This window comes from Hippocampus zosterae, chromosome 2 (genome assembly GCF_025434085.1).
Source record: "Hippocampus zosterae strain Florida chromosome 2, ASM2543408v3, whole genome shotgun sequence".
NCBI lineage: Eukaryota > Metazoa > Chordata > Actinopteri > Syngnathiformes > Syngnathidae > Hippocampus > Hippocampus zosterae.
Window position 1 is genome coordinate 22954945 of NC_067452.1, and position 27335 is coordinate 22982279.

The following is a 27335-nucleotide window of genomic DNA, read 5'->3' on the forward strand; positions in this document are numbered from 1 at the left end:
TTTATTTACACAGCCTGCCCTGTGGTTGGAATGAATTAAAATGATTATTTATTGTAACTGGATCAAAAATGAATTAAACTGAATCATAAATCGAATCAAATTTGGCCCCTATGAATCGAACTGAATCCATTTTGAAAATCTGAATGAATATTCAGCCCTACTCATATGTTACACACACTTTGAAAATTGCTATCAAAAGCTGGTTTTGTTGTGTACTGTAATGTTGGTGACACTGTTTTTAACCGCAATGTGATAGATTGGGATTTCTTGTGTTCAGACACATTATTATTATTTGTGTGTGTGTGTGTGTGTGTGTGTGTGTGTGTGCGTGTGTGTGTGTGTGTGTGTGTGTGTGCGTGTGTGTGTGTGTGTGTGTGTGTGTGTGTGTGTGTGTGTGTGTGTGTGTGTGTGTGTGTGTGCGTGTGTGTGTAAAGACAGGTTCTATTACCTTGATAACAGTTTCGGCTGTCGACATTTGAGCCTTTGTCGGAGCTGTCACTTCCTGGTGTGGCACTTGAAAACCTGTCGCGTGAACACGTGATCTCACGAAACCAAAAACAGCGGTTCATCCCACAGCGTTGCGCCGATCGTCATCAGTGTTTACTGAGTGTAACAGCATTGCAAAATGGCAAAAAATTAAAAAGAATAAAAGTCTATTCTGAAAATACTTCTTGCCATCCAGGAAATCCACTTTTGGACCGTATAAAGCGCAACGGCGTCTTTGTTTTTATTTTCAGACGGTTTCTTATGCTGATCGCCCCAAACCCTTTGGGGACAAATCCACTTGGATCTTTGTGTGCAGCAAAAATCATATTATATTTGACTGTTGGAACATGAAACATTAGATATCAAATCGGAATCAAAGTACACCTATTACCATTAAACATCTGGTAGATTGTGACCACTTTTTGTAGTTTTGCACGTACTCTTGGATAATACGCCTCTTCGATTATTCATGATTTTCTGTTGGGTAGAAAAATCTACATCATGATTGAGAAACTGCAGTATGTACGAGCAGAAATGGAGGCATATAAACAGCTGCACAGTACGAGTATCGTCGGGCAAGAATCACAGGACAAAGCTGTACGTTGGCAGAGAGCATCCATCGTGTCGGGAATAACCATTGGTAAGACAAGGGAGGGAACAGAGAAGGGAAGGAAAAGAGAAACATTTTCACGGTGCTTGACTGCGTTGACATGAGAGCAATGCATTGTGGGTACTATAGGCCTGGGGGGAACCATTGGAGCAGAAGGACAGAGATGGGAGAGTCTGTGTGGTGCCTCGGCTCTCTCTCGCTCACGCGCGCGCACGCAGATGCATCGCACTCCTGGCAGAGTGGCAAGCATGCAGCCCACCGTGTCGGTATTTTTCCCAGGTTGTGTCCTCGTGAAGCTGCAATCCGAGGCACTATTCCAGCTTCAACAAGGAGAAAGAACAATTACAAAGGCTGCTGATGTGCAGTAATGATGATCATGGCTGTCAGATTGGCGGTTGCCTGTTAGAATGATTTTATGTAAGAGAGTCAGACGGGAGGGGATATGTAGGCTGGAATGCAAATTTAGCGTAGGCCGGTTGGGGCCAGTTTTCACCGGCCTGTGTTCGAACGAGCTGTCGACTTGTGAATACGCTCCTAGACTAACTTGACAGGACAGGCTGATGACATCACACGCCACGGTACCCCATGGGCCTATCGCACCCATCCCCCTCCCCACCACTGGACCCCCGAGACATCTCTTGAGTCACAACGTTGCCGAATGCACACGCGCGCGCGCAAACACAAGCGCGCACACACACACACACACACACACACACACGCACACACACACACACACACACACACACACGTGAATGCCAACATATCTGTGAGTGTGTCACATCCTGTGCCACGTGCAAGTGGGTTTGCTGGCATAATGCATAGAGCCATGAATGTCAGGTCAGCCGTTGAGACCGACAGCATCTGTGTATGTTTACTGTACATGCTTTAGCAAGCTACAGTACAATCCAGTGCTGTTTTCTGATTATGGATATTACAGAAAACGCCACAGTGAAATAACCACAGTCGACTACCAAGGGTAGATTTTCAGTGTAGTCTAGTATTGTAACACCTTTTCTAAATGTATGAAAGTTACATGGTTATGGGTTTTTAAATTATCTGACTTTTATTTTGGGTTTGAGTCGATGATGTTTCTAATTATCATCAAGAAAATTGTGAAAAAGAACTATGTCTAAATCTGCTCTTAAATTCAACCGTTATGAGATGTTTAGGGTGTCCTGCTCATATTGATTCAAACAAATTGTAGCACTTTTATTTGAGCCGCTTTATCCTCACGACGGTCGTGGGCGCGCTGGAGTCAATCCCAGCCAACTTGAGGTAGTAGGCAGGGTAAACCCTGAACTCATTGCCAGCCAATTGCACAACTTATAGGTGTACTTCTAAAATATACAGGAAAATTAGGAAATATCGGCGGTGTCATATTTTTTTCCCCCATAGCTGAGTATATGAGTTAGGGTAACCCTAACCCAACCTTCACAATTTTATTACTGTTATTGCAAAGTTAAATCCTTCGGAATGATTACAAATGTAATTCATTATAAAGTATGCAAGCATTTGTGGATGGGGGTTGTGTTCTTAAATGATTACCGGTAGTCACATTTCAGCTTGTGCAAATTGTTTTCATTTTATCGGAATTCCTGGTGTCTGTCCTGGTGTGCCAGCTTTCAAGGAAAATACTGCCCGAGTTATCTTTTGGACAATGCCTTTCCTTCTGTATGAACGGCTCATTTTGGTGTACCCACGCATGTCATCTTGTTCTAAAAATCTTCAAACGGAGAATAATGACACCTTATATTGATGACATTCTCTTCATCTGAGAGTTCATGGCAGGGATTGATTTCCCTGTCTTGACTTCTCTTAAGAAAGATGTTGCTGCCTCATTGCTTTGCTGTCGAAGTTTTCAACTGTTTGGTTCTTTCTGGGTTTTCTCCATTTGATAATGTCCTCCTGCTCACTGGTAAAAACAATTACGGTACTGTTGTCAGTTCAAATGTTTCCATTTATTTTGTATACTGAAGGAGATCAGCATGATTCACAAACAACACCTTGACTGACATTTCAGTAAGAGTTTGCGTGTGTTTATGATTTTGTGCAGCATTACAATAATGGTCACTAACCCTGGGGAACACAGTTTTTGTTTTTGTTGTTGTTGTTGAGTTAGGTCTGACAAACAAACAAATTTTTGAGCGCGGAATCCAAAACTGAACGCCGTTTTTCTTAATCACTTCAACATTGTGACCGACTGGATCCCTGTTTTCTTACCAAAAAAAAGTACTAAATATGTATGCCTGTAAATGAAGAAAAAAATAGTTGCAAGCTTTGGAAAGTAAATTAACAGTGTGAAATGACATAGACCTTGCAATGGTATGCTCATGGTTACAAAGTTAAGAGAAAAGCCATTATTAATTCTCTTAATTCCTGCTATGCTAGCTTTCTGTTTGCGGATATTGATTGCGCTGACCTAATGGGAACTGCACACACCTCTCACAAATGGCTGTAGATTGTAATGTTTTACTTCCATTTATGGTAAACTGTGGGGAACAAAAACAAAGAGGTGTGCTCGGAAAAAAAAAGATTGCAATTTTGGAATGAGCATGACAATTTTAGTTTTTATCAGCATAAAAATCTAACTCAACATGATTTTTTTTTCAAATGGTTCCCCAATGTGTACCCGTAAAGTAGTTATTGCTTCAAACTTCCCATCATCACTTCAAGGGTGGTCAGACAAATATCTTTCTTCAACATAATTCTTCTGCCAAACTATATCACATTATCAGGCACAAACAATGAAATTCTCTACAAGTACACTATGTGCTTTCAGTACATATACACACACTCAAGCATTAATGGTAAAGCAATCACTCACTTGTTCTCATCACAAACAAACGTAAACATGACCAGCTGCCTACTACAAATTTAGAAATCAATCTGATGTGAGACAACAACACAGGAAACAACAGCTGAAAGACACGCACATTCTCGAATAAATCTCAAAGACCAGCTTTCTACAAAGACCGACAAATACGGAGCATTAACAATAGGGACCTCTCTGCGGCAGATTTTATCTACTGTATCTGTGATATGTATCTACTGTATCTGTGATATGACTGTATCACAAAAAATGGAATATACTCATCGTAACACTTTGGCCTTCCCCATTGAATTGGCATAGAGTTCCAGTTCTTTTCAGTGCATAGTCAAATATCTGCGGAATTTAATTAGCTACCTAAGTTTCAGAAAATGTCAAGTCACACGAACGTGACTAATTTTCACACTCTTCTTCCCCTCACAGCAGATCCACACAAATATGTCGTCCCGCGGTGACGAGGTTAAAGGGCTGAAGCCCAAGTTTGAAGTTTGTGTCGTCATCTTTTAGGCAATGGCATTCTCCAGTGGTTCCTTCTCATCTAGCCTGGCATGATCGGCCGCACGGGCCGCTGCCAGCTCCTCGTTTTTCTTCAGCTCCCGCTGATATTTGGCCATGATGGCGGCATAGGCGCAACCATATACTGCTGCAGCCAGCATCATCAGACACACGATGCCGCACACGACGCCGGTGATGATGACTGTGGCGATCGCGTGGCGTAGGTTGACCGGCCGCTGCCGTTGCTTCGTCTCACACTCTGGGATATTCACCCCTCCGCCACCGAAGCCCTCCCCCATTGCCATGGGGACATGGAGCGCATGGCTTGAAGGATGAGCATGGTTGCCATGCATGTGGCCTCGCAGCAGCCTCTCCGATTCCAGATGATGAATGTTGGCAAACAAGTAATGGTAGCTCGTGGTCATGCAGGCATGAAAGAGCTGGTAAGGGACCTTCTGCAGATCTCTGTCTCTCATTTCTATGGGCTGGCTGCAAAGCACCTCATCCACCACTCCACCTTGAAAGCAGAGATATACATCATCATTGATCTTATAGTCCTTTTGGCACCGCGCGATAGGGATGACCCCAGTCATAGCTCAGCTTCAAACAGTTCATGGGCTCGAGGGGCAGTCGTAAATAATCTAACCTATAATGCCTTTCTTGATTGGTTATACGGAGTGTGTTTTGATTAATGGTTTCACTTCAGCGGCCGCCCTCTCTATTCCCCCCTGTAAGTCTGTATTTTATTTGTCTCTCTGTCAGTGTACTTTTTTTTTAACTTTCTGGATAATCATTGGTCTTCTTTTAACCACACATTCTTGTTTCAAGGCCCATTGTTCTCTTCGGCGGCCCTTCCTTGTAATTTACAGCTTTTGAAGCAGGCAGCCAACGAAATGTGGCTTTCACTGTACAAGGGATAAATTATTTATTTGTTATACACAGTACATCTATTGCATATGCCATGCCAGGCTCGCTCTCACATGGGAACAAATGACCATAGACCAATACACTATTGTAAAAATACTCATGTGTATATATGTATGTGTGTGTGTATGTGTATGTGTGTATGTTTATCTCTCTCTCTCTCTCTCTCTCTCTCTCTCTCTCTCTATATATATATATATATATATATGTGTGTGTGTGTGTGTATGTATATATACCTGTATATACAGTATATAAATATATGTATGTTTTTTTTAATATATCCTCTTTCATCTATCACTGCTTCATACAACATAGAGGTTGCAAACAAGTGGTTAAGATTGCACTACTGTCTGTGTCTTATGCGTTGTGTTGTTTTATTTTGTTATTTTGACTTCAAGCCGGCTCCACGAGAGTGGCTGCCTTTACAGCAGCTCCTATATTTTGTTCTTCTACTTCTTCCTTTATAACTTTGCTGCTGTGAATTGGGAATTTCTCCATTGTGAGACTAATAAAGGTTTTCTTATTTTATCTTATATCCAGGACATGATATGAAACTCCACCAGCTCCAAAGTAGCCCCCGCAAAACACTTCCATTTGCGAGTAAATGAGATTTATCTACAATATTTACTGCTTTCGAGTTCTCACCAACAACTAACTAAACACAAAGACTTCAGGATGAACGGAGGCCAAACAAAGCATTACTGACTGGCAATGTGACAATTCTAACCTAAATATTTATGGAACAAGACCGTCAATTCTTTCCTTCCTGATAAACGAGAAAAAAAACAGAAAACACAGTTGAACACATTCGAGGCACTTCACCCCTACTTTCCTCAGCAATTTTCTTATCAGCATTCTTTCAAAGATGTTGGAAGGAGAGAGAGAGGGTTTTTTTTCCCCTCTCGCGTCATCGTAGCTCTGCTTTTTAAAGGGGTTGAGCACCTGATATTACCAATCGCGAACCAATGTTCAGCCACCAGTCCACCTTCATTTCCACCAAAGTGGAATCACCTGCACAGACTTGCTGCAGACACTACCAGTATGGCTTTAATCCTAACAGTCCCTGACAACAGTTCAGCAAAGAGTTTCAGAAGGATTAACGGCTCTCACACTTCTCCAGTACATATTGCAAGGTTACGCTATCCATTGCAAGTTTCTCGAAACAAGATCTGGTCTTGACAACCATGCAGCAGATGGCCTGCCACTACCATTACTGATGAAAACAAAGTGTTCATTGGGTAGGCATTGATGCAAAGCCAAGGAAAGTCCTGAAGTTGGTGCAGGTAAAACTTTATCACTCTCTGAAGCATCTGCTGACTCAGGCTCTTGTTCATGTTGTTTTTCAGTGAAGCCGTCCAGATAGATTTTCTATGGCTTTGTTCAATTGCATGCTTAAAGAGGCTTTATGCTGTGTGGTTTGTAAGGAACAGATCTTGTTTGGAGAGACTCTCAATGGATAGTGTTAATTGTACATCACACTAGAGCAGTGTGATGGCAGTACACCAAAAAAACAATAATAATAATAATCACACGGGTGCCAATTTTGCAAGGTGCTCAAATGTCAAATAGCAAGCCATGGACAAATTTGCAAAAAGTGCAAAAGCTAAGCTGTCAAATGCTGATGGCCTACATGACGCAGATTTCTAAATAGGAAGTGCAAGTGACTTTTGGTACAGCCTGTTCTAACCCATGTAGGATGCGTTCTTTTCACCAGAACAGGAACAATAATTTTTCACTACTGCACATTGAATGAAACACTGACACAAAGACACGCGGACTTTCCAACACCTATTTTTGTGTGTGTGCGTGTGTGTGTGTGTGTGTGTGTGTGTGTGTGTGTGTGTGTGTGTGTGTGTGTGTGGAGGGGGGCAGAATGCAACAGTTTTGTAAGAAGTTGTTTTCGTCCGGGTTCAGACCAGACAGTCCGTCTCCATTTTAGATTTTTCTGTCATTCATTTATACAAATGTACTAATATATGATGTTAATTGCGAAAGGATATTGGAATAAATCTTGCAAAACATTTTGAGTTCACCTTTGAAGAGGTAGGTCTCCAGCCACAGTTTGAGGCCTATAAGGTGGCAGTCACACTTCCACGGGTTGCCTCGTAGTGTGAGACTGTCAAGGTGGGCCAAGGCCTCCAGCACCGATCGGTCTAATCGTGTTAGCCTGTTGTGGGCGAGCCCCAGGTGGCTCAGGTTCCTCAAATGTTCTCCCATGGCTCCGGACAAACCCCACAGGCTTCGTGACGGCACATGATAAGAAAGCAAGATGAAATCCAATGACCAAAATGATTCAAAAGCCATCAAGGTACGATCGAGGCAATTGTGATGCCTAACCTGTTGTGTGAAAGGTCAAGGTGTGACAGTGAGTGAATGGGTCCAAACAACCTCTTATCGAGCTCTCTCAGGCTGTTGTGGGCAAGACTGAGATGTTGAAGCGTTCGGAGCCCCAGAAGAGCAGTTGGAGAAACGGATGTTATGGAATTATTTGATAGATTGAGAACGCGAACCAAGGGTATTTCTCGAAAAGCCATCGATCCGAGGCCCCTGATGCGATTGTCTTGGAGATATAATTCTTGGGTGTCTGGATGTAATCGTCGGGGAATGTCGTACAGGCCTCGACCCCGGCAGTCCACAGCTTTGGTGTTTGTGTTGCAGCTGCACTCTTTGGGACAGGCACGTGACAGAGAGAGGAGGGAGAGAAGGCAACACACCAGTATCACTGTAGAGACAGAAAGTTGCAATTATAAATTACTTAATTAATATTTCAAAACAGGAACTGCAGTCAATCTGACTCAGGAGCACTCTGAGGGCAGTACGCCCGAGTATGCTCCGCTTGATATTGTGAAAACAGAAAAAACACTAATTAGGCTCCATGCATGACATTGGCTGGTCAACTGCAAGATCTCTACTAGCGGGTGATCTAGTCAGCCATGCTTGTGACATGGGCAAATGGAGATCGTCTAGCACCCCATGTGTCTGTCTGTGACCTTCCCGCCCCCTGCCCCCACTACACAATACTGACGGGTGTGCTTTTAAAATATTTTAAAGATGATAATGATTGAAATGCATTTTATGATATGATTTCTATAATGATTCAGAGAGATTATCCCACGCTGCTGTCATAATTATGAATGAAATATAATGATGCCGACCACGCAACTCTGTAGATCACCAAATTTGTCTGCCTGCACTCCGAATAAAATCGCCTTACAACACCCACACCTCATGCTAGAGCTGCTTTTTATAAGTCTAAAATGTAGTGTACTTTTTGTAACCAGATTTGGAGATGTGCCGGGGGTTGCGGCAGCAACACTCAGCAAGGCATAGCGTGTCTACCACAATCACAAACACGCTGGACTAGCCCATTGCCCCAGCACGTTTTTATGCTAAGTGCAGACTGCTTTCTGTGACCAAATTATTAGAGGAGTCAGGGGTGAGGCATGTTCAGAGAGCCGCAACACAAGCTACAGTAGACATAGCTTGCACTGGCACAAAAATGAATATACACCCGTTTCTTTGCCGAGCACATGGACGTCAGAATACCAAAATAGAGTCCTTGTTCTTAAGTGCAACATAAAATAGTTTGAATAGTGTAACATATTTTGCTTGAAGGCAGAAAAAGGCTCACACCCACCTCTCCGACCTGCTTAGACCTGGGCCTTCTGTGACGTCCAAATCGCAAACTACAACCCCTCACCAACTAGCAACCCACGCACAAATCCATACATAGCAGACATTGGGTGTCTGAATCCTTTTGAGTTGACTTCACATGTCCATTCCTCCTGGAACATCACAGCAGTATTTATAGCATTGGCTGGACTAGCTGAAGGCTAAATGAAATGCAGTTCAGGCCTAAGCCTGCGAATGTAGTCTATTTACAGATTCTGAACTGATTCGTGGTCTACGCAATGTTTCACTCTTCACACCCAACAAACTTAAACATTAGAAATCATTTGGAAAGTAAAGTATCCTATGTTTTTATCTTTTTTTTTTTAAATCTCAGTTATACCATATTTTCACCATGTCAATCTCATAGTAGCTTCCATAAAGGATTTAAAAGTAGTACAAGTCAACCCCCCCCCCCAAAAAAAAACAAAAACAAACAAACAAAAATGAGCTAATTTTTTATTAAAATTTGTTCAAAAGATTGATGGTATTGTGCTTATTAATAATTCAAATGAGATTACCAGATCAATCATTCTAAATGGATCTGTAGACGTGATTTTTTTTGCTGACAATTTCTGAAACTCGACCATTTAGAATGAACATATTAATTAATATGTACAGTAGTGTGATTCTATCCACAATTGTTCCTTGAAAGAGTGCGCTGACACGTGTGTGCATACATAGAGCCCTTGCATGGCCGCACATAAACAGAGCATCAGCTCAGTGAAGCATCATAGCTCTCGAACGAGGTCAACAATGGAGAATGGCTCCGTGCGCTCATGTGTCCCTTCAGTCCCGAGTGCATGCACGAAGGCTTGTAATGATGTGCACACGCAGCCCACAGCAAGTGGCTACCACTTTAAGTCAGCAGCACAACAATGCCTTATCGTTTCAACCGATGAGAGCTGATGCAAAAAAAAAAAAAAAAAAATCCACAATAAACTCACATTTATGATTATTTCTGGATCATTTTTTGTTCTTCTTCTTATTGTTTAGCTGTTGATATATTAGACATTCATTTACACAGCAAGATGAGATTAAACAGCCCGCGTCAATGCCTTCTTGCAGAATTATTAACCAAAATATTTTTGAATTGCTCTCCTACCTGTCATATCTGCCAGGTGTCCTTTGAGCACTTGAGTTCGCCGTCCTGTTTTGTTTTTGTTTTTATCTCCCCTTTTGGGTTCTTGTGACTGACCCTTGTTCAGGCTCCATTAGCTGTCATTGAAGCTGAGATGAGATGTTCTTATTGTCATTTGGTTGGCCAATAAGGTCATTTTTTTTTCAAGATGAGGCTTGGAAACCTATGTTGCTTTCCAAATCATCAACACTGCCTACAAGCATGAAACCCCATCAGTGGGGCCGGATCAGAACACAGAGCTTACTGCCAGTCACACAGCCAGTGTGGGATACTAAAACTCTCTCTCTCTCTTTCTCTCTCTCTCGCTCTCTCCCTCTCTCCCTTGCAGCTTATTTCTCTCTGACTCGTTTATTTCCCATCACCATTTTTTTGTGCTTCAATGTCTTTCTCTCTCCCTTTACCCTGCCTTGCTTACTCCCCGTCCTTAGGTATATCAGTAAAATGTCATCTCCTGGAGGACGGCTGTGCCCCTTAAATCTTGGGGTCCGCATGCACTATGACATTCACCACCGCTCCTATTTGGCAAGAGCTTAAAATTGAATTTGGAGTGTAATAGTGAAGTAATTAAATGTGCAAGAACACCCTTGGCACAGTGTTGTGGCATGCTCTAATGCTAATACGCATGACACAAGGGCAGATGCGATGGCAGAGCAAACTCCCAGCACATTTAAAAAAAAAAAGGAAAGGAAAGGGGAAAAATAATCAAAACGCACCAATGCACACACATAGACAGAGCACAATTTTAATCTTTTGCGGTAAATCTACATTGAATTCTTTTGGCTCAGCTCTCTTGAGCTCTTGGGTCAATGGAAAGAGAAGCAACAATGGACAATGGGTGAGGCAGATTAATAATGGAATTTTATTTGTAATGGTTCTTAGTATATTTAAGCTCCCAACGTGATCTTGGATCATGTCCACTGTGCTCATTCCCTCTGTCTGCATTCCCATCCTATCTATAGCTGAATGATTTTTCTTCTCCCTGACGTATAAAACGGTCATTTATGTCACACACTTATATGCATTACATTGGCAATTCAATTTTATTAGATGACCCAGCTCAGCATCAGGGCTCAATCAGATTAAACATGATAATACTGTACTTTAAAAGACAATAGATCAGTACGCGCGGACACACACACACACACACACACACACACACACACACACACACACACACACACACACACACACACACACACACACACACACACACACACACCATGCCTAGTATTAGATAGCACGGATTTGTGGATATTGTCCTGTCATCCAGTTCCCAGTGTACTGTACATGGCCTGTCTCCATTCTAAAATGTCCCCAGGAACCACGAGCAAGTTTGTCAGAATCGGAATCGGCTTATTGACCAAATATTTTTACAGACAGAAGACAAGACTTTCTGTTTGTTTAGTATCACTCTCATGCGACACGGCAGGAAAGATCTGTGGTCTTCAACCACAGTCCAGATATGTTTCTATACTGTTAAGAGAATGTATTGCATATGAATACTAAGATGCCGACATTGAGACAAAAACGAATCATGAAAATGGAAAGAGAGATTTGTCATGAATGCACATCCCCTTATCATAACAATGATGTGGCTGCGAGCATCAGAAAACGCAACTAATTGAATTGCCATGTGCATGCGCTCTGCTTAAAACGTATGGAATGGACATAAGATCCCTAAATGGTCAGGAAAGTCTAATCAAATTGACCTGGTTCGACAAAACTTGCTATGGTTTTTTTGCAAGCGGCCATGATAATCATGGAGCTGAAAGAATACTCATTGTTTCAAACGTGAAACGAGCAGCCTGCAGCCTGATTCTACTGCCCCAATGTCGCCTCAACTGCTTTAATAACTTTTTGCCTGTCAATTGGGCTTGCATCTAATTACACCACGACACAATTCATGCCTTGGCTATATCTGGAATATATGCAGCATTAAGTCACCCATTCACTCAAATGTCTTTAGGTTTGGCAGTTCTTAGTAGAATTCCAATTAACTGGAGGCATTAAGCCTGTTGTCATCTCTCCCTGCCTGGGACTGAGGCAATGAGTGGATTTGGAGTGCATTTTATGACTCTTCATCTTTGGATTCATAAGCCCAGCTCAGAGCATAATACTGGCCACCCCGCACATGCGTAAATCATACCCGGGGACATTTAATTTTTTCCATTAGTGCAGAAACCTTACCATGACAGATTTAGGGCCTTTTTGTCTTTTTACACCACAGCTCAAGCTAGAAGATCATTTGACAGTTTCTTTTTACCTGTAATGCACTTTGACAGATTCACATTCATTCTGCATGAGAACTGGACGGTTCCCACCCTTGTTATTTTTATTCCTCGCAGTCACTATTTCTGTGTTCTGCTTTTTCAGGGAATAAAAATCATATTGTATCTGTTTTGGCATCATGTGCTAGGCTGTCTTTCCATTGCCCAGCGTCTTAAATTAGCTTTTCCTCTTGGGTTTTCCAAGTGGGTGTAGAAACGGTGGGCTGCTGAAGGGATCTGGCAAAGCTTATGATGAGATAATCTGCACCTGTTCCTTTGGGCGACAGCTAAAACAGGCCACAGCAGCATACCACTGCCCTCAACAATTGCGCAAGCATACACAAATACAAAACTACAATTCCTTCTTTGATCAAATTAAGTGTTTTAGTGGCTGAAAGTTCGCTACAGTGGCTTTTTATAGTCAAAGTTCGATACCGTTGTGGAATGGCTTCCCGTCCAGAGTGTACATCGCCTCTCGCCCAAAGTCAGCTATCATCGAATTGGTGACCCGAATGAGAGTAAACTAACAAACAAAAAAAAGATGTCCAGTATGACAAACATACCTTGGTAGGAGTTGAACAACATGTGTTCAGGTCTAGACAATACTATCCATCCTATCTGGATCATGCTTATCCTGTTCAAAGTCGCGGATAGAAAGTTGTCTGTCCCGAGTTGAAGTGAAAGCCAGACCACACCCGTGGCCTGCTCACCAGTCAATAATTGTGCACCTGTAAAGATATTTTCTTGAGATTTCAATGTAGGCTTCAGTCAAGTTTAAAAACAGTATCATCAAAGAAAAAAGATGAATTTGATGATTTGATGATGAAAAAGATGATTTTTGAAACATCACCATTGCTAATGCTAAATTCAATGTAAAAATCATTTTAACAAGCTAATGGGAAATTAGCATCGACTTCTGGCACTAATATTCCTTCAAATAGCCAATATTCACACTCAAACGCTGTAGAAACTCATGCTGTACATACAGGGGAGTGTAAAGTCACATATCTGTGAAAAAACAAGTTATATTAATGGAGCTGAATTGAAACTTTTTCTTTTCTTTTTTTTTTCTCATTGTAAAATTGTACTCCATTCATGCTTGGCACCACACTGCCCCTAAGAGGCCAACAACTGCATATAAGGAACAGCCGGTATTTAATTTGGATTTTATCCTTTGCTTTCATTGCTGTTATTAGTTTGTTTAGTTACTTTGTTACTAATTTATGTAAGTTTAGATATCAAGGATCCATGGATATATATACATTTTTTTTGTCACATCAACACACATTTCCACATGATGTACAAAATATGATACCCGAGGTCCCAAGTTAGCCCAATAAGTCTCAACACTTGTGAAAATAACAATAAGATGAGTAAAATAAAATAAATGCAGTAAAGAGATAAGGGATATGCTTGTTCACGGTTTTGAATGCTATGTAGCAAAGTTGTGAAAATGCAAGCGGCTTGAAATTCGCATGATATTAGGTCGAAGAGTAGAGGGTTTGAGAATAGACCAACAATTCTGAGAGGGAACTGAACCCATGCTGACTGAACAACAGTCAGCCCAATGAATCTTTGCACCATCAGTTACAAATTTAGGCAGTGCCATTTTGAAATGCAGTCTTCTCAATACGAATCCCGAGCATCAATTTGCATGACCTGTCGGTCTTTCAATCAAAATAATTGTATTTAGTGACATTCGACATTTTTGCTGACTTGGGGTCCGGCGCCATTGATTTTAAAATGTACCGATTCGGTTTGGCTGTAATTCAAACACATTTTCCAATTCAAACCTATTTTCGTTGCACTCCAAGCGAATATGAGCGTGGTTTTCTTCTTTTGGCTACAGCTTAGATTGGAACTGTAGATGTGAAATGAGCTCCTCTGTGGAAGTCTGTTAGAAAATCAGAGCGAGGAGTCAGCCATAGGGAAGGGGAAGGCGAATTGGTGCACTGGTAGGTATGACCTGGTGTTAAAGTTTGCTTTGTGCATTTTTTGAAGTACCACACCCACGCATGTGCGGACCAATATTGTATTAAGTGACTTGAATTCATCTTCGAATTTATCATTCATGTTAATTCTAAGCAATGGCTTTTCTGATGTCACATCTTCCTGACAATGTTTTTTTTTTTGGGGTTTTTTTTTTTTTTTTTTTCCAGCTGTCGGCATCCAAATGAAACTCGACTTCTTTCAGAGGAAATTCTGGACAGCTAGCAGACAGGTACACAAAGACATATCACATACACATGAATGAGGTTTGGATATAGAAAAAAATCTTCCATAAATATTACAATGGGAACCTTATTTTGAAGTTCGGAGTGCAATTTGATACAAAGGTAATTTTGAGAGGGTGGTATGGATACACAATACTAATACGATACTAAATGCTGTTTATTTTCAAAGGGTCATAAATCGGTTCATGAAATGTATTCATTTTAAAGCATAACTTTACTAGATAATAAACATTAGCACCTGGAGAGTGAATTTGTGTTTGTTGCCTTCCCCTAATATTGCATTGCACAAACTTTTATTTCCTCTCTCTCTCTATCTCTCAGTGTGCTGCCCTCGATGGGAAATGCTCCATAAGTTGTGACGATGAGGTTTGTTCCATCCTCACTTTCTTACATATTAACTTGAACCTGATTGTCATGTGTTTTTCTTGATTTCAACAGAACATCAAATGCTACCTCATTGACAACAACGGCTTCATTCTGGTGGCAGAGGACTATACGCTGGTTAGACACACAAGTGCATGCAAACATGGAGTGATATTGTCAGGCATAAGCAAGCCAAACTGATTATGATCCGCATGTGGCAGAAAAATTGCGTTGGATGTGCCAGATTCAATCTATACTCCACTGAGTTCATTTTTTCAAAAGTCACATAAACAAATCAGGATAAGCGTTGTTGCACTTTTGCCTCCAGTTTTTATAAAGACACTGACTTTCATAGTAAACAAGACACATGTGAAATTTATGCAGTATTTTGCAACATGGCGGTTCCCACATATTAATGTATTTATTTGGAGCATCTGGAGTAGAGTCTTTTTTAAAGATAGTGAGACAGCATTAAAGAAAAAAAAAAGCAATCCACATCTACAAACTTGATATCGAATATGCATTTGAAGCATTCAATTTAGGAATATAGTTTATTTTAGACCTGTCAATACTGCCCCCAAGTGGTTTAGATAAAAATGTAATGTAATCATTTTAATGTACGGGTACAGCATATGAGAAAAGAACTCATTTAAATATACACTTTGTACATTTTTTGCTTGAGAGAGATCTGATGATGAGTTGAAATACATCAACTCAGTAGAGGTACCCTTCGTAGCGGCTATATACAGGAGAAAAGCTACAGTTTGTACCATGAGGGAGGTTGTGTTGCTGTGTTTTTTGATGTTTTTGGGTTTTTTTTGTTTTTTTGGCATGGCCACATGATTAAGTTTCTACAAAGATCCTGCGCAGCCATTACTAACAAAGCTGAAATTGATGGTGCTTCCATGATTTTCGAAGAATTTTGGCATGTGGCAACACCAAGATCATGTTCCAATTTGCTGTGATTGTTCTCTTTCGCTCCGTGCCTGCCCTTTGTCCCTCTCCCCCAACTCTCTATTTCAACCCATCCAGTCAAGGTTGGCTCTGTTGGGGATTTTTTCTTTAAGACCGACTTCTTACTTGCCTCTGTTTCCAAAGCGCTTGCTCATGTGAGCTTCAGTTGATATTCTTAGGTGTCTGAGGAGCACATTTCCACCCACTCCCAATGGACATGCCTTGAGATAAGATAAGATAACATTTATTAGTCTCGCAATGGAGAAATTCCAGATTCACAGCATTATGAAAGGAAGAAGTAGAACAACAAAATACAGCTTGTCGTTGAGTTTTGGTGACGTACAGGTAGAATGGACTTGACTTTTGACTCTCTTTCCTTTCAGACAGGAACATTTTTTGGAGAAGCCGAAGGGGCTGTAATGAGTAAGCTCCTGCAGATGGGCTCTTTCAAGAGGTATGTCTCATTTTCTGTGTGTGTGTGTGTGTGTGTGTGTGTGTGTGTGTGTGTGTGTGTGTGTGTGTGTGTGTGCGCGCATGTGTGCGTTAGAAAATCCACACAAAATATCATGGCACACAGACGGGCCACAGAATGAGAGCATGTCTCCAATGGCGCTGACAGCTCTTAACTTGGCCAATCATGTTGAGCTATTAAGTGCCGAACTCCGACCCTTTGTGAAGCGAAGCGTTCTTCGTTTGGGGATTACCGCAAAGACTTTGCTGAAATGCCAGAGACACTGGAAATCATCGAGACGCACACAAAATTTGCACACATTTGCGGATACGAAGCTTGTTATAGAGCTGCTGTTGTGGTGTGGTCCTCTGATTTTGGGGGGAAAAAATCGCCCTTGTACAGTCTATGTGCCATCGTCTTCAAATGACTCATGTTACTGTGTAAATACTATGAATTCAGGGAATCGAGGATCTACAAAATTATTTACAATTACATTTCAAGTCTGTTATGAAATGCATGGGCGACAACATCATGTCACTTATTGTAGGGATGAAGTTGTCAAGGAGACCCATGAGAGTTTTCGGAGAATCTTCAGGATTAGTCTGAAATTGAGCATGACGTGATGCGTGAATAATGTTGCTTGTAGATCTTAACACGAATGAAAGCAGGGCTGCGTTAACTCTTTCCAACCGTCGCCATCTGCGCAGTTTTGATTCGGGTGAATCCTCACTTTGAGCTCAAACGCAAGTTGCCCACTCATTTTTCAGGATCAACGAAGGGTTGGTTTTCAGCCCACTTTGCCGATTAGAAGCGATGATCATTTCCTAATGCGAGCAATGGAAAGGCGAATTGCTGCGGATTTTGCAAAATCGCCGGCAAAATAACACGTAAGATGTATTACTCCCACGTATCCCATTTGGACATTAGTACAGGTTTGCTGTGTACGACATAATGGGACCTGGCTTAGTGCTAATTGGTTCCTGGTGGTGCGTAGCAGCTGTGTCACGGGTCCCGTGACGGAGGTTTTTATCTGACCCGAGGCTGCGGATTAACCTGGTCCCCTCAGACACACGGAACGGTCTTGTCAAATATACCCCGAGATGAAAAGTGTTGAACTGCAATGATGTCTATTCATCGAAGGTACGTCATCTAATGAGCAGTTTCGATGAACAACACAGGCAGCCGGCCCCAGAAGGTTTTATACTTCTCACGTCAGGCCAGCAAGGATAACCGGCAATATGCTTCCTCACTCTTTCCATATGATTTGCATACCATGTCGAAAGCAGGATAGGCTGGCTCTCAAACCAGTTTTAAGTTGCGCTTTTTTCCAAGTAATGGCACACACCTGAGCAAAAATTCTTTCGGCGTTTTAATGTGATGCGATGTCATTGTATTTACATTAATAGTGTATTATATTACATATACAGTACAGTGGATGAAAAAAATGTCGACACACCCAGGTTTTTGCCATAAGTCGGATTGAAACGTTTTCCACCATGGATGTGACTGATAACCTGTATTTAAAAAAACGTTAATGGGGTTGCAGTGTGCAATAACCGGTGATGTGGCTGCGTTCAGGATTCGCCAATCACATTCAAACTCATTTTAAATCTGAGTCAATACATAGTTGCCTGGATTTAAAGTGCTTCTGATGAGATTCTGATTCAGATCAAGTTCACCTGTTCACATTTTTTCCCTCTTCTCTCTAAAATATTTTAAAAACATTTGTTTTTTTCCAATTTAGTTGTATAGGTTATAGGTTACACTAATAGTGGAAAAAAGTTCTGTAATAATTTTTCATGATCCTTTTTTTTTTTTAAATCGCATAATCTGGCATCTTAACAGGTAGACGTTTTGTATCAGTACTTGACCTACTGTCACCATTTGTGGATCTTACCATTTTGGGCCATGTCAAAGTATGTTAAAGCGGTCACAAAGCACATTAAAGTTTGTAAGAATCAGTAATACACGACCAATGGAATCCTGACACACACCTTTCGACATCACATGAGGAAGCTCTCAGCGTTTTTCTTTCTTTTTATTTTTTTATTTTTATTGTTTATATCCGCGCTGCCTCTTTGCCCATCCTGTTATATCCGAAGGTAAAGCAAGAGTTTGTTTCACCCTTTGGCTCACCCACAAAGTGCATTTTAATAGTAAAGATCCAGTCTGAATCTTCTAGAAATGTCTTTATTTTGACTGTACTTTCTTGACATTGCGTTCATGATGCAACATGTAATTCGGGGCTTTCTTGTGTCTCCACAGAGTGACTCTTTATGACTACCAGGCTCTGTGTTGGGTGTACTCGGAGAGCAGTGACAGCGGACATACACTGTTGGATGTACGTTTTGTACCGGTCAACCTATTTCTTAAAATATATATGTATATAAATATAGTATTCTGGAAAGAGAGCATACTGTATTTGTCCTTTTCTCTCCTTCAGCCTTACTTTGCCTTCCTCTCAGCTGTGAAGTGGCTCCTTACAGAGCTTGTCATGTAAGGCGTGTGATGTGGGAGTGTGGCGTCTGGTTGTGACAGAACTACTGTGAAAGTTGTCTTTTGTTGAAGGAGTCTATCACATGTGATGTCTTTTTGCGCACCAGCTGCGTACTGACGCATGTTGATGTGGTCACCAGTCATTTGCCGCTTGCTGTTTCCTGCATAAGCCGGTGGGTGCATGCCTGTCATGCTATACTGTGGCGGCGGCAGAATGATGCTGGGTGGTCTGTTGTCGCCGCAGTGCATCATGGCGATAGTGAGCAGTCAGTGTGGATACCAAGCTTTGTCCGTGTTTGCGTTGAAATTTTTCCTCATGGATTTCAATGTTCCGCTTCCAAACTGTGTACGACTTTCTGTTCAATAAAGAATGTCGATGTGATGCCTCCCCCAAGCGCCCCCCCCCCTCCCTCCACCGACTTGCACTTTAAACTTTATTTGTACATGATAACATGCCTGCAGAAATAGTGAATGTCGTAACCATTTGGAATGAAGACAGCAGTTCAGTCTGTCACGGTGTGTAGTGAATTAGATTTCCACATGTAATTTTACGGTCCATATTCTTTTCATCTAATAGATTTTTGGTCGAGTTCAACCTGTACAGTTGGTGGCAGTCTGACCTCACTGTAAAAGGTAAGTGCACGCGCGTGTGCGCATGCGCACACACACACACACACACGCACGCACGCACGCACGCACGCGCACACGCACACACGTAAATATATACATACAAAAGGGTAGAAAGGCATTTTCAATTTCTATATTCCTGTTTTTTTAATCACGTAAAGATCCTGTGACAGATTCTTACTAATAATGTTAATAGAAGATTTATTGAAAACATATCATCCACCCTCACTGATTTTTCATACGATTCAAATTCAATTTTTTTTTCATTCAACAAGGTTCTATTGAATTTGCACAATACAATGACAATAATAATACATTTTATTTATAAATGTTTTTATTCTATTGTATTTGACAGCATGATTTAAGACTTAAGAGGAAATAAACCCTTTTTATTTTGATCATAGCAGATTGGTTTTATGAAACAGATTTCAAGCAGCATTAAAACCCCCCTCATTCATATATTTCCACCCTGAATTGCTTTATTTCCCTTCAAAGTGTATCTTTCTAAATATGAAATTTCATCTATGCAAAGCAGCTGAGTCTATGAGCTCTCGAAAAAAATAATAAAAATGCACCTTTCAGACTAACAAGTGTACTTAAGTAAGAAAAAGTGTGTCAGCAAGTAGACAAAGCATTATTTTCATTTAACTTTCTAGTTGCTTAAATGAAAAGAAATAAATGCATAAACTAGGTTCTCTGCTCTAGAAGGAATATGAAAATACACATTGTTCTTTTCAATTAAGCATTAATAGCAACCATTTTTTCCCATCTGGAAAGGCCTACCCACAGACCAAAATGTAAACTGATCCATAGACTGTCGGAACAAAAGTGAGTGAAAGACGACCAGTGCTGTATTTGACTTTGTACGTCAGTTCGACCACGGAAAAACAGAACAGAAGAGGAATGAACCCAAAAAGCAAAAATAAAAGCGGCAAAAACATGAGACTGCCGCAAGCAGCTACATGAGCTCTGGTGTGGATCTGTCAGCACACACATTATTTATTTATTTTTTTGGTATGTCCGAAATAACTCGCACATATGTACCGGTATGTGATGTACCAAACTCTGTGTCTGATGTTGGAACTTGTGGTCAGCAATGTCCACGACGCAATGTATTGAACTCCTTTTTTTAAAAAAAAATATTCTTTGTTGCCTTCAATTTTCTTCCCATGCACACACATTTGATTGTTTCAACATTTGATTCATTGCGATGATGCCTGAGACTTTGTACGCCTGTCTGGGATTAAAAGCTTGGTTATGAGGAACGCTAATATTTTGTGTTTGGATGAGAACGAGAAGGGAGAATGTCAATGCATTCCTCACACGTGCTTATGATGAATAAAAGCGCGGCTTCTTACCAAAGAGTCGGGACAATTTCACAGCTGGCTACACTTAGTTCTTAGCAGCACTCTCTCCAGTTTTTTTACATTGCATATATGGACCCGTGACACCCAGATGGCACGCACCCATTTAGCCACCTGTAAACCGGTCCGCAACACCTACCGCACTGAACTAATCCCACACATTAATGCACGCAGTCTTTGTACGCACACATGCATACATTAACGGCCGGTAATTAAACAACTCCATTCAAATTATAGACATAATCCACCTTCCCTTGAAGGCTTGCCTGGGGAAATGTGTTGCGAGCTTATGAAAGGATGCCACTTTTGTTCACATGTTGATTTCAGACGTGCAAAGTAGGATTAGCTCCTGCTTTGATAACGCAGCCTTGAAACATTGACCCGGAAAGAACGTTTGAAGATGTTTAGAATGCAGTTCACTTTCAGGCCTCTGGGTGGCAGGAGAGTTCAACATCAGCCTCCCGGTTTGGGCTCACGCTGATCATGTCCTTCACAGCTCTAGCTCACAAAAGCTGTTTTCTCCAAAGCGTGTATATTTACTAGGATGTGGTGTGTCGAACTGTTTGCTTGCATTCTATTTGCACGACTATTTTGGCAGTTCGGGTTCCAGGAACACCTCACAAACGCCTTCACTTCTTTCACTCATTCCTCATTTTCCGCTCCGCTTTTCTTCCCCTCTTGTTCAGCTCAGAGGATGGGCCGAGCCATGCAGGTACCATGTGACACCGAGTACCCGGCCTTTGTCTCGGAGAGAACCATCAAAGAAAACACAGGGAACATCGACTGTGATGGCTGCATCAAGTATGTGCGACACACAAACAGGGGCTTTAACGCACATTCGTGTTTAGCTGTATCTCGAGCAGTTGATTGCCGCCCAGGGTTTAAAATTAATTTTCCAGTTTCACTTCATTTGTCCAAAAATCACATATTTTATAGTGCGAATAAATCTTTGTTCATCTGTTTTATCGATCCAGGCGATGTACATAAGCAGAACAATGAGATGCTCTGACAGAAGGGACGATAGACCGTTTGCCTCCAACAGAATAAATCGTGGTTCCCTTTGGCTCGTTTAGCTTTGTGTTCATTGAAACAGACCCAGATTTTACAATGAGTACATGGATTTGTGAGCAAGCTGACACAAGATTGTCATTATTTCAGTATGCTGTGTATACTTTTGGTGGCATTTGTTTTTGCTGGTGTGCCGTGATATTGCCAAATGTAAAATGAGGTCGGGAATAGCAGGATGTACCATAAGGTTTTGCACCACTCCACTGATATTCACGAGGCCTCTCAGAGCTCATTCAAACACGCTTCTGCATCTATAAGGACATTTTGAATATAAATATAGGATCCATATAAGTCATTTGTCTGGTAACACATGCTTGCAGTTTGATATGCGAGGCATTTTGAGAGGGGAAAGGAGAGGTGAAAAAAGGGCTTCCTTTTAAAAATGGGAAAATGAGTGTGGTCCCCATTTACAATTTGCGCTTTTCTGTCAGGCAATTGTGGGGTGTTCTCCGGAACTCTCCAATGGGGCCTTCATTGCTCCCAGCTGTGGAACTGCCACGGAAATAATGTGTCCGTGTGTCCATGCGTCTGTGTGTGTGTGTGTGTCAGTCCTGACACATCTCTTTACACAATCTCACTGCAGGGATGCATACTAAAAAAAAAAACAACAACAAAATGGACAATGTCAAAGAGGTTGGTTTGTTTGTTTGAAGCAATCTTAGGTTTGTTCTGATTGTATCAAACTCTGGTTTAACTTGTGCATCTAATGAAGTGTCTGGTAACTGCGTTTTCATATGTATGCTGAAGTGGACTGTCTTGTTTTGGAAAAAAAAACAACAGACAAAGTGTGTTCTGTAGCTGGTTGCATCATTTTGTTCATCTAGTGTAGTATCAGATTTCATTACCACAAACACATTTGGCTGGTATGTGTGAAAAACAAATCTTTGTTATGATTTTATGGTAATGTTTCAAGTGTTTGAACTACCCAAATAATCACACTCAGAAAACCCTCGCTGAATTAATGTGTGTGGAACCACGTAACATTAATAATGATCATATTTCTCTGCTGCAATGACAGATGAAAAACCACACGTTCATTTATGGAAAATTGCAATTGGAAAATATGAAACCACATTCTCATTAAGCCAAATGTGAGCAAATAAGGTGAATGACATTATGTACGCTCCAGAGCAAAGCATACGAACTAAATGACATCGAGGGCAACTGTCAGTCACATTAGCATAGCCTTAACCCAAAATATTGTTCAGTGTTGACGGCCGGTGCTATTTTGATCAAGTGTGTGAGACACTGTCTGTATTTTCGTCCAAGATTTACACTGCCCTTGTACAAGTGTGTGTGTGTGTGTGTGTGTGTGTGTGTGTGTGTGTGTGTGTGCTTAGGTGCTTATGTGTGTGTATATGCATATGTGGTGTTGCCATCGGTACAGTATGTTCAAGGCCATCGGGTGTGCAGTCAGCGAATGTTTTGTTCCAAGAGCAGCAGATGAAACATCAGCACGTCCCGTTCGGTATGAGTGGGACCGTCTTGGCCTCCATGCTGGTTTGGTCTGTCATGGTGCGATGACTGTTTTAAAAGTGTGGTGCAACCCCGCAAGTCAAGGCTGTTTGCGGTTGGTCGAAATGGCCGCGCTATTACATTTGGAGAATATTCCTGGAGTCATGAGGTAGTTTTTGTTCCTAGTTGCTGGTTCGATTAAATTCCATTGTGTTTATGTGCCGGAACTATAAACGTAACCTCAACAGGTTTTTTTTGTTTTTTATTAATGTACACTGAGCCTTGTGGGAAGGACATCTGACTCTAGATTTCAGGGCCAAAGAGAGACGAGATAGCGGATGAAGAAATGGCGAACAAAGCAGATCCGTCATATCAGTGGTAGTTTGAGCTCAGTGTCGTCTACCTTCACGTCACCTGCACATTGTCATGTGACCCAGTGCGAGCGCTGTGTCAAAAAAGGGCCCATGTAGGTTTGGATTTAGTTTTCGATTTAATAATAAAAACTCAATTTTGTCTTTACTTGTGTTATCATTGTTTGATTATCAAACATTTAAGTGTGACTAACATGCAAAAAAGAAGAAATCAGAAAGGGGGCAAACACTTTTTACACACCACTGTACATGAAAACTGTTTTAAAATAGGCCATTCATTGAGGGTGTGCCGTATAATTCAAAGCGGTTTATAGTGCAGAAAATACGGTATTTTTAAAGATTTATTTTTTAATTCATGACAGTCATTGTCTCCATTGCAACTTTCTCTGTGACCTCAGTAAATCAAATAGCAGGAGAGAAAAAAAGAGAGGCAAGAGATAAAGAAAAAAAGAAGAAATCTGTCTGGCTTCTCTTCTTCATAAAGTTGACCTTGAACTGTTGTCCGGGGGGTGCTGAGGCAAGCCAGCCCGTCAGTCAGTAGGGGGCCATGAAGAGATGAACAAGGCTTCCCTCCCCTTTGTCTCCTTCGGCATGTTTTGTGTTCGGTCGCACTTCATTGACGTGCACATTGGATTGCGTCTCAGTGAAAAGTAGGAAAGGACAGATTGAGGATGATGATGTGTGCTCCTGTGTCTGTGTGTTGATTGACAGCTGGCAACGAGTTTTGATGCACGTCAGGTCAACTCTCTCTGCTCCGCCAGAGCAGCTTGCGAACGCAAAGCCGTAGACATATATTTTTTGTCTCTGGCTGTGATTGGCAGGTCCTTTGTAATCCAGCAGATCCCCAGCAGCAATCTCTTCATGGTGGTGGTGGACAACAAGTGCGATTGCAGCATGTTGGAGCCAATCACCATGGATCCTGTTGAAATCATGTATATCCTTTACGAAGAAAAGCGTGGACTGTAAAAGCACCGGGCTCTGGGTCCCATCACATTCTTGAGATGAAACCGCATCATGCAGACTGACACGAGACGATCAGTAATAGAGCTCCAGATGTCACGCACCTGTTGCTGGATGTTTTCGCAGCCACATTGGCACTCGTAGCGCCGGCACGCCAACGATGGACAAACTAACGTTTATGCGTCAACATTCCGTTCAAGTGAATTCACATCTCACTTAGATAAGAGGAAAAAGGAATTCATTCATCACTGTGGCGATTGAATTGATATGTTCAGAGGTTGTGGAGTGGGCAGAAATGGAGAATTGCATGTGAATGTGAATTTTGGTGGAATGACGTTTTTCTGTCCCTGACTAAAATTCAACCCCAGGCTGACAAGCTTTTTGGCTGTCACACTGCCTCCGACGTGTCATACAATTTTCGCTGAGTTTCTCAATCCATAGCTAAAGGCCTGCTACTTCCCCCACCATCCACAAAAGTTTGATTCAGTGATTTCAGTACCGACTTCAGGTTGATCATTATGATAATCTCCATCTTAAAAACTTTTGAACCAACTGAAGTAACTGAATCTTTATTGCTCTCAGAATCAAGTTGTGGTTGATGTTACGTTACACTGGAGAACTCTGGATCCACTTTTCCTGGCTTTTGCGAATGCCAGCTCTCGCAGTTCTGTGTTTTCATTAGTGGTGCTGGCCTTCCGCTGCACGGTTTGTGAAGAGCAGATTCAGTTTTGAGGAACTTGCCTCAGATAGCATGAATTGTACTTTGTGTTAAAGGGGTGCAACAGTCGCAACTTGACGCAAAAAAAAAAAAAAAGAAAGAAAAACACCAACAACTTTTTGCCGGGCGGCAGTTTTGGAATGCCAATGTGAAATGGTGAGCCCTGGGCAAGGAGATAATATGCTTCTCGAAAAACTGAATAGCCGAAGATGTCAAAGGTTGTTAGCCTCATTTCTGTCCGGATGATAGCAAAAACTGAAGAGGGAAATTGAAGTACATTGTGACTTTTGGGACACCTTGTATACATTTAATCGTTACTCTTAGCCGCCTTAACTTTTCCCTCACATAACGAATCTCTGAAGTGTGAGAGACTGAGGACGCAAAAGGATAGGAGGCGCCCAGATACATGTCACCCGTTCCACCCTGAGGTATGTGCTTGCTCTTTGAATTGTCTGTATCTTGTAGTCTCAGTTGAGCCAGCACGCCGGTTGTACTCAAATGTTCCATATCTGTTCTCCATCATCATGTTTGGCCCACTTCTTTCTGTAGGAGAACTCAATGGAGTGTGGAGGAGCTCACACTCTCACACCAGCTTTTTCTGCAACGCTGCTCTTCATCCTCCTGGCGATCTTCCCCAGGTGACCAAAGCTGGCATCTGTGCATCTTTTCTCTGTCGAATCGACCTATCATGTAAAACGATCACAAAGAAATTACACAAAAGAAACAACCAGGAGAAAAGGAAAGAAAAAAAAACTCCCAATGTTGCAGTTCTAGCCCCTTTCACCACCGTTAAAGGCCATTTTCCTGAGTTAGCTAACAACAAATATTCATGAAAGGACTGAGAGCTCTAATGTAGTGTGATCAGTCAGGTGCTATAGCAATATCACATGCACAAGAGCTTTGCTGTTGTTCAGATTTGAGGTCGATGACAAAGTGGCCTCGCTGACACTCCGAAGTGAGCATTCAAGCCACGGACCACCCATTAGCAGCAAGACGGGTGCACTTTCCTCTGGTACCGACTTTTCACGGTCAATTATCATTCTGAAGATTTAAAAAAAACAATGAAGCTAAAATGACTATCAGTGGCCGGGGTTAAAAAAAAGAAAAAAACATGTTGAATTTCCCCTCGTTTTGCAAAATAAATACATAAAGTACAATTATCTGTTTTTGTTATAAAATGTATGTTACATCTGTACAGTAAATATGACTAAAAGGTTTAAAATATAACTTACCGGTCGTACCCATAAACTGTGACAACCATATTTTGAGTCCTCTGATGTGAGTAGTTGTTAAAGTTTAAGCTTTGCCTTAGTCATTGATATTAGTCCTTTGGTGTACTTTTTTTGTAAATAAAGCCATGTACAAAAGGGAATGAAGAACTTTTATATTGAGTTTGAATTACCAAATTGCAGACAGATTTGAGGTTTTACATGTTTTGCTTTCTTGCTTTCTTTGTTCTTCCAATTTTGGTCTGCGTATCAATGGGAATGTGGCAATTGTGTGAGTGCGTATGTTGGTGGGGGGTGGGGGCGGGGGGGGGGGGGTCGTGTGTGTCCATCTGTTGTTTTGCCCTTCTGTCCTCACTGTACACCTTTGACCAAGAACTCTTTCATCGACCAAGAGACACATAAAAGCCATTGAATTCAACAACAACACACATCTGCAAATGCTCAACAACTCGACACAAACAATCGCGAGATATTGATTTTCATGCCATATGCGTACACGCATGCAAAAGGACTTTACGGCATGTTGGATCAATCGTATCGTGTTTGTGCAAACAGAGTAGTGCAAGAAATAATAAACCGCAGAATTTCGGCGAGAGTATCCCAGGCGGCTCATCCGTGGCTGTCAA

At 41.5% G+C, this 27335-nt stretch overlaps 2 protein-coding genes across 5 annotated transcripts in view; one reads left to right on the top strand and one right to left on the bottom strand.

Moving 5' to 3' along the window:
* The window catches only part of LOC127595582 (voltage-dependent calcium channel subunit alpha-2/delta-3-like), a 104561-nt gene extending 77702 nt beyond the window's left edge, over window positions 1-26859 (top strand). Inside the window, exons 27-37 of one of the 3 annotated variants that reach the window (XM_052057195.1) lie at window positions 14579-14640; window positions 14975-15019; window positions 15092-15154; window positions 16354-16424; window positions 18687-18762; window positions 18865-18917; window positions 19495-19550; window positions 21595-21709; window positions 24624-24736; window positions 25826-25908; window positions 26030-26859. In XM_052057195.1, the coding sequence (XP_051913155.1) occupies window positions 14579-14640; window positions 14975-15019; window positions 15092-15154; window positions 16354-16424; window positions 18687-18762; window positions 18865-18917; window positions 19495-19550; window positions 21595-21709; window positions 24624-24736; window positions 25826-25908; window positions 26030-26122 (830 nt within the window). In that variant the 3' untranslated portion in view covers window positions 26123-26859. Of the gene's footprint in view, window positions 1-14578; window positions 14641-14974; window positions 15020-15091; window positions 15155-16353; window positions 16425-18686; window positions 18763-18864; window positions 18918-19494; window positions 19551-21594; window positions 21710-24623; window positions 25251-25825; window positions 25909-26029 lie in introns of those variants that run through there. The other 2 variants (XM_052057194.1, XR_007961289.1) reach the window with 2 other exon arrangements.
* LOC127595622 (leucine-rich repeat and transmembrane domain-containing protein 1) lies at window positions 4143-11229 on the bottom strand. Of its 2 annotated transcripts, none has more exons than XM_052057268.1 (4): window positions 10117-11229; window positions 7680-8007; window positions 7376-7581; window positions 4143-4935 (listed from the first exon to the last, which is right to left on the bottom strand). In XM_052057268.1, exons 1-4 carry the CDS (start codon window positions 10121-10123, stop codon window positions 4427-4429), a joined length of 1050 nt encoding a protein of 349 aa, XP_051913228.1. In that variant the 5' UTR covers window positions 10124-11229; the 3' UTR covers window positions 4143-4426. The 2 variants fall into 2 exon arrangements, with proteins under 2 accessions (XP_051913228.1, XP_051913227.1); XM_052057267.1 differs by having other exon boundaries at window positions 7680-8064; window positions 10117-11226.
* Window positions 26860-27335: the final 476 nt, after the last annotated feature.

Excerpts from the sequence above, each read along its gene's own strand:
- LOC127595622 (XM_052057267.1), bottom strand. Across the intron at positions 7,582-7,679 it reads CTTGACCTTTCACACAACAG|CCTGTGGGGTTTGTCCGGAG; the intron begins GTTAGGCATCAC and ends GCCGTCACGAAG. Across the intron at positions 4,936-7,375 it reads GGAGACCTACCTCTTCAAAG|GTGGAGTGGTGGATGAGGTG; the intron begins GTGAACTCAAAA and ends TCTGCTTTCAAG.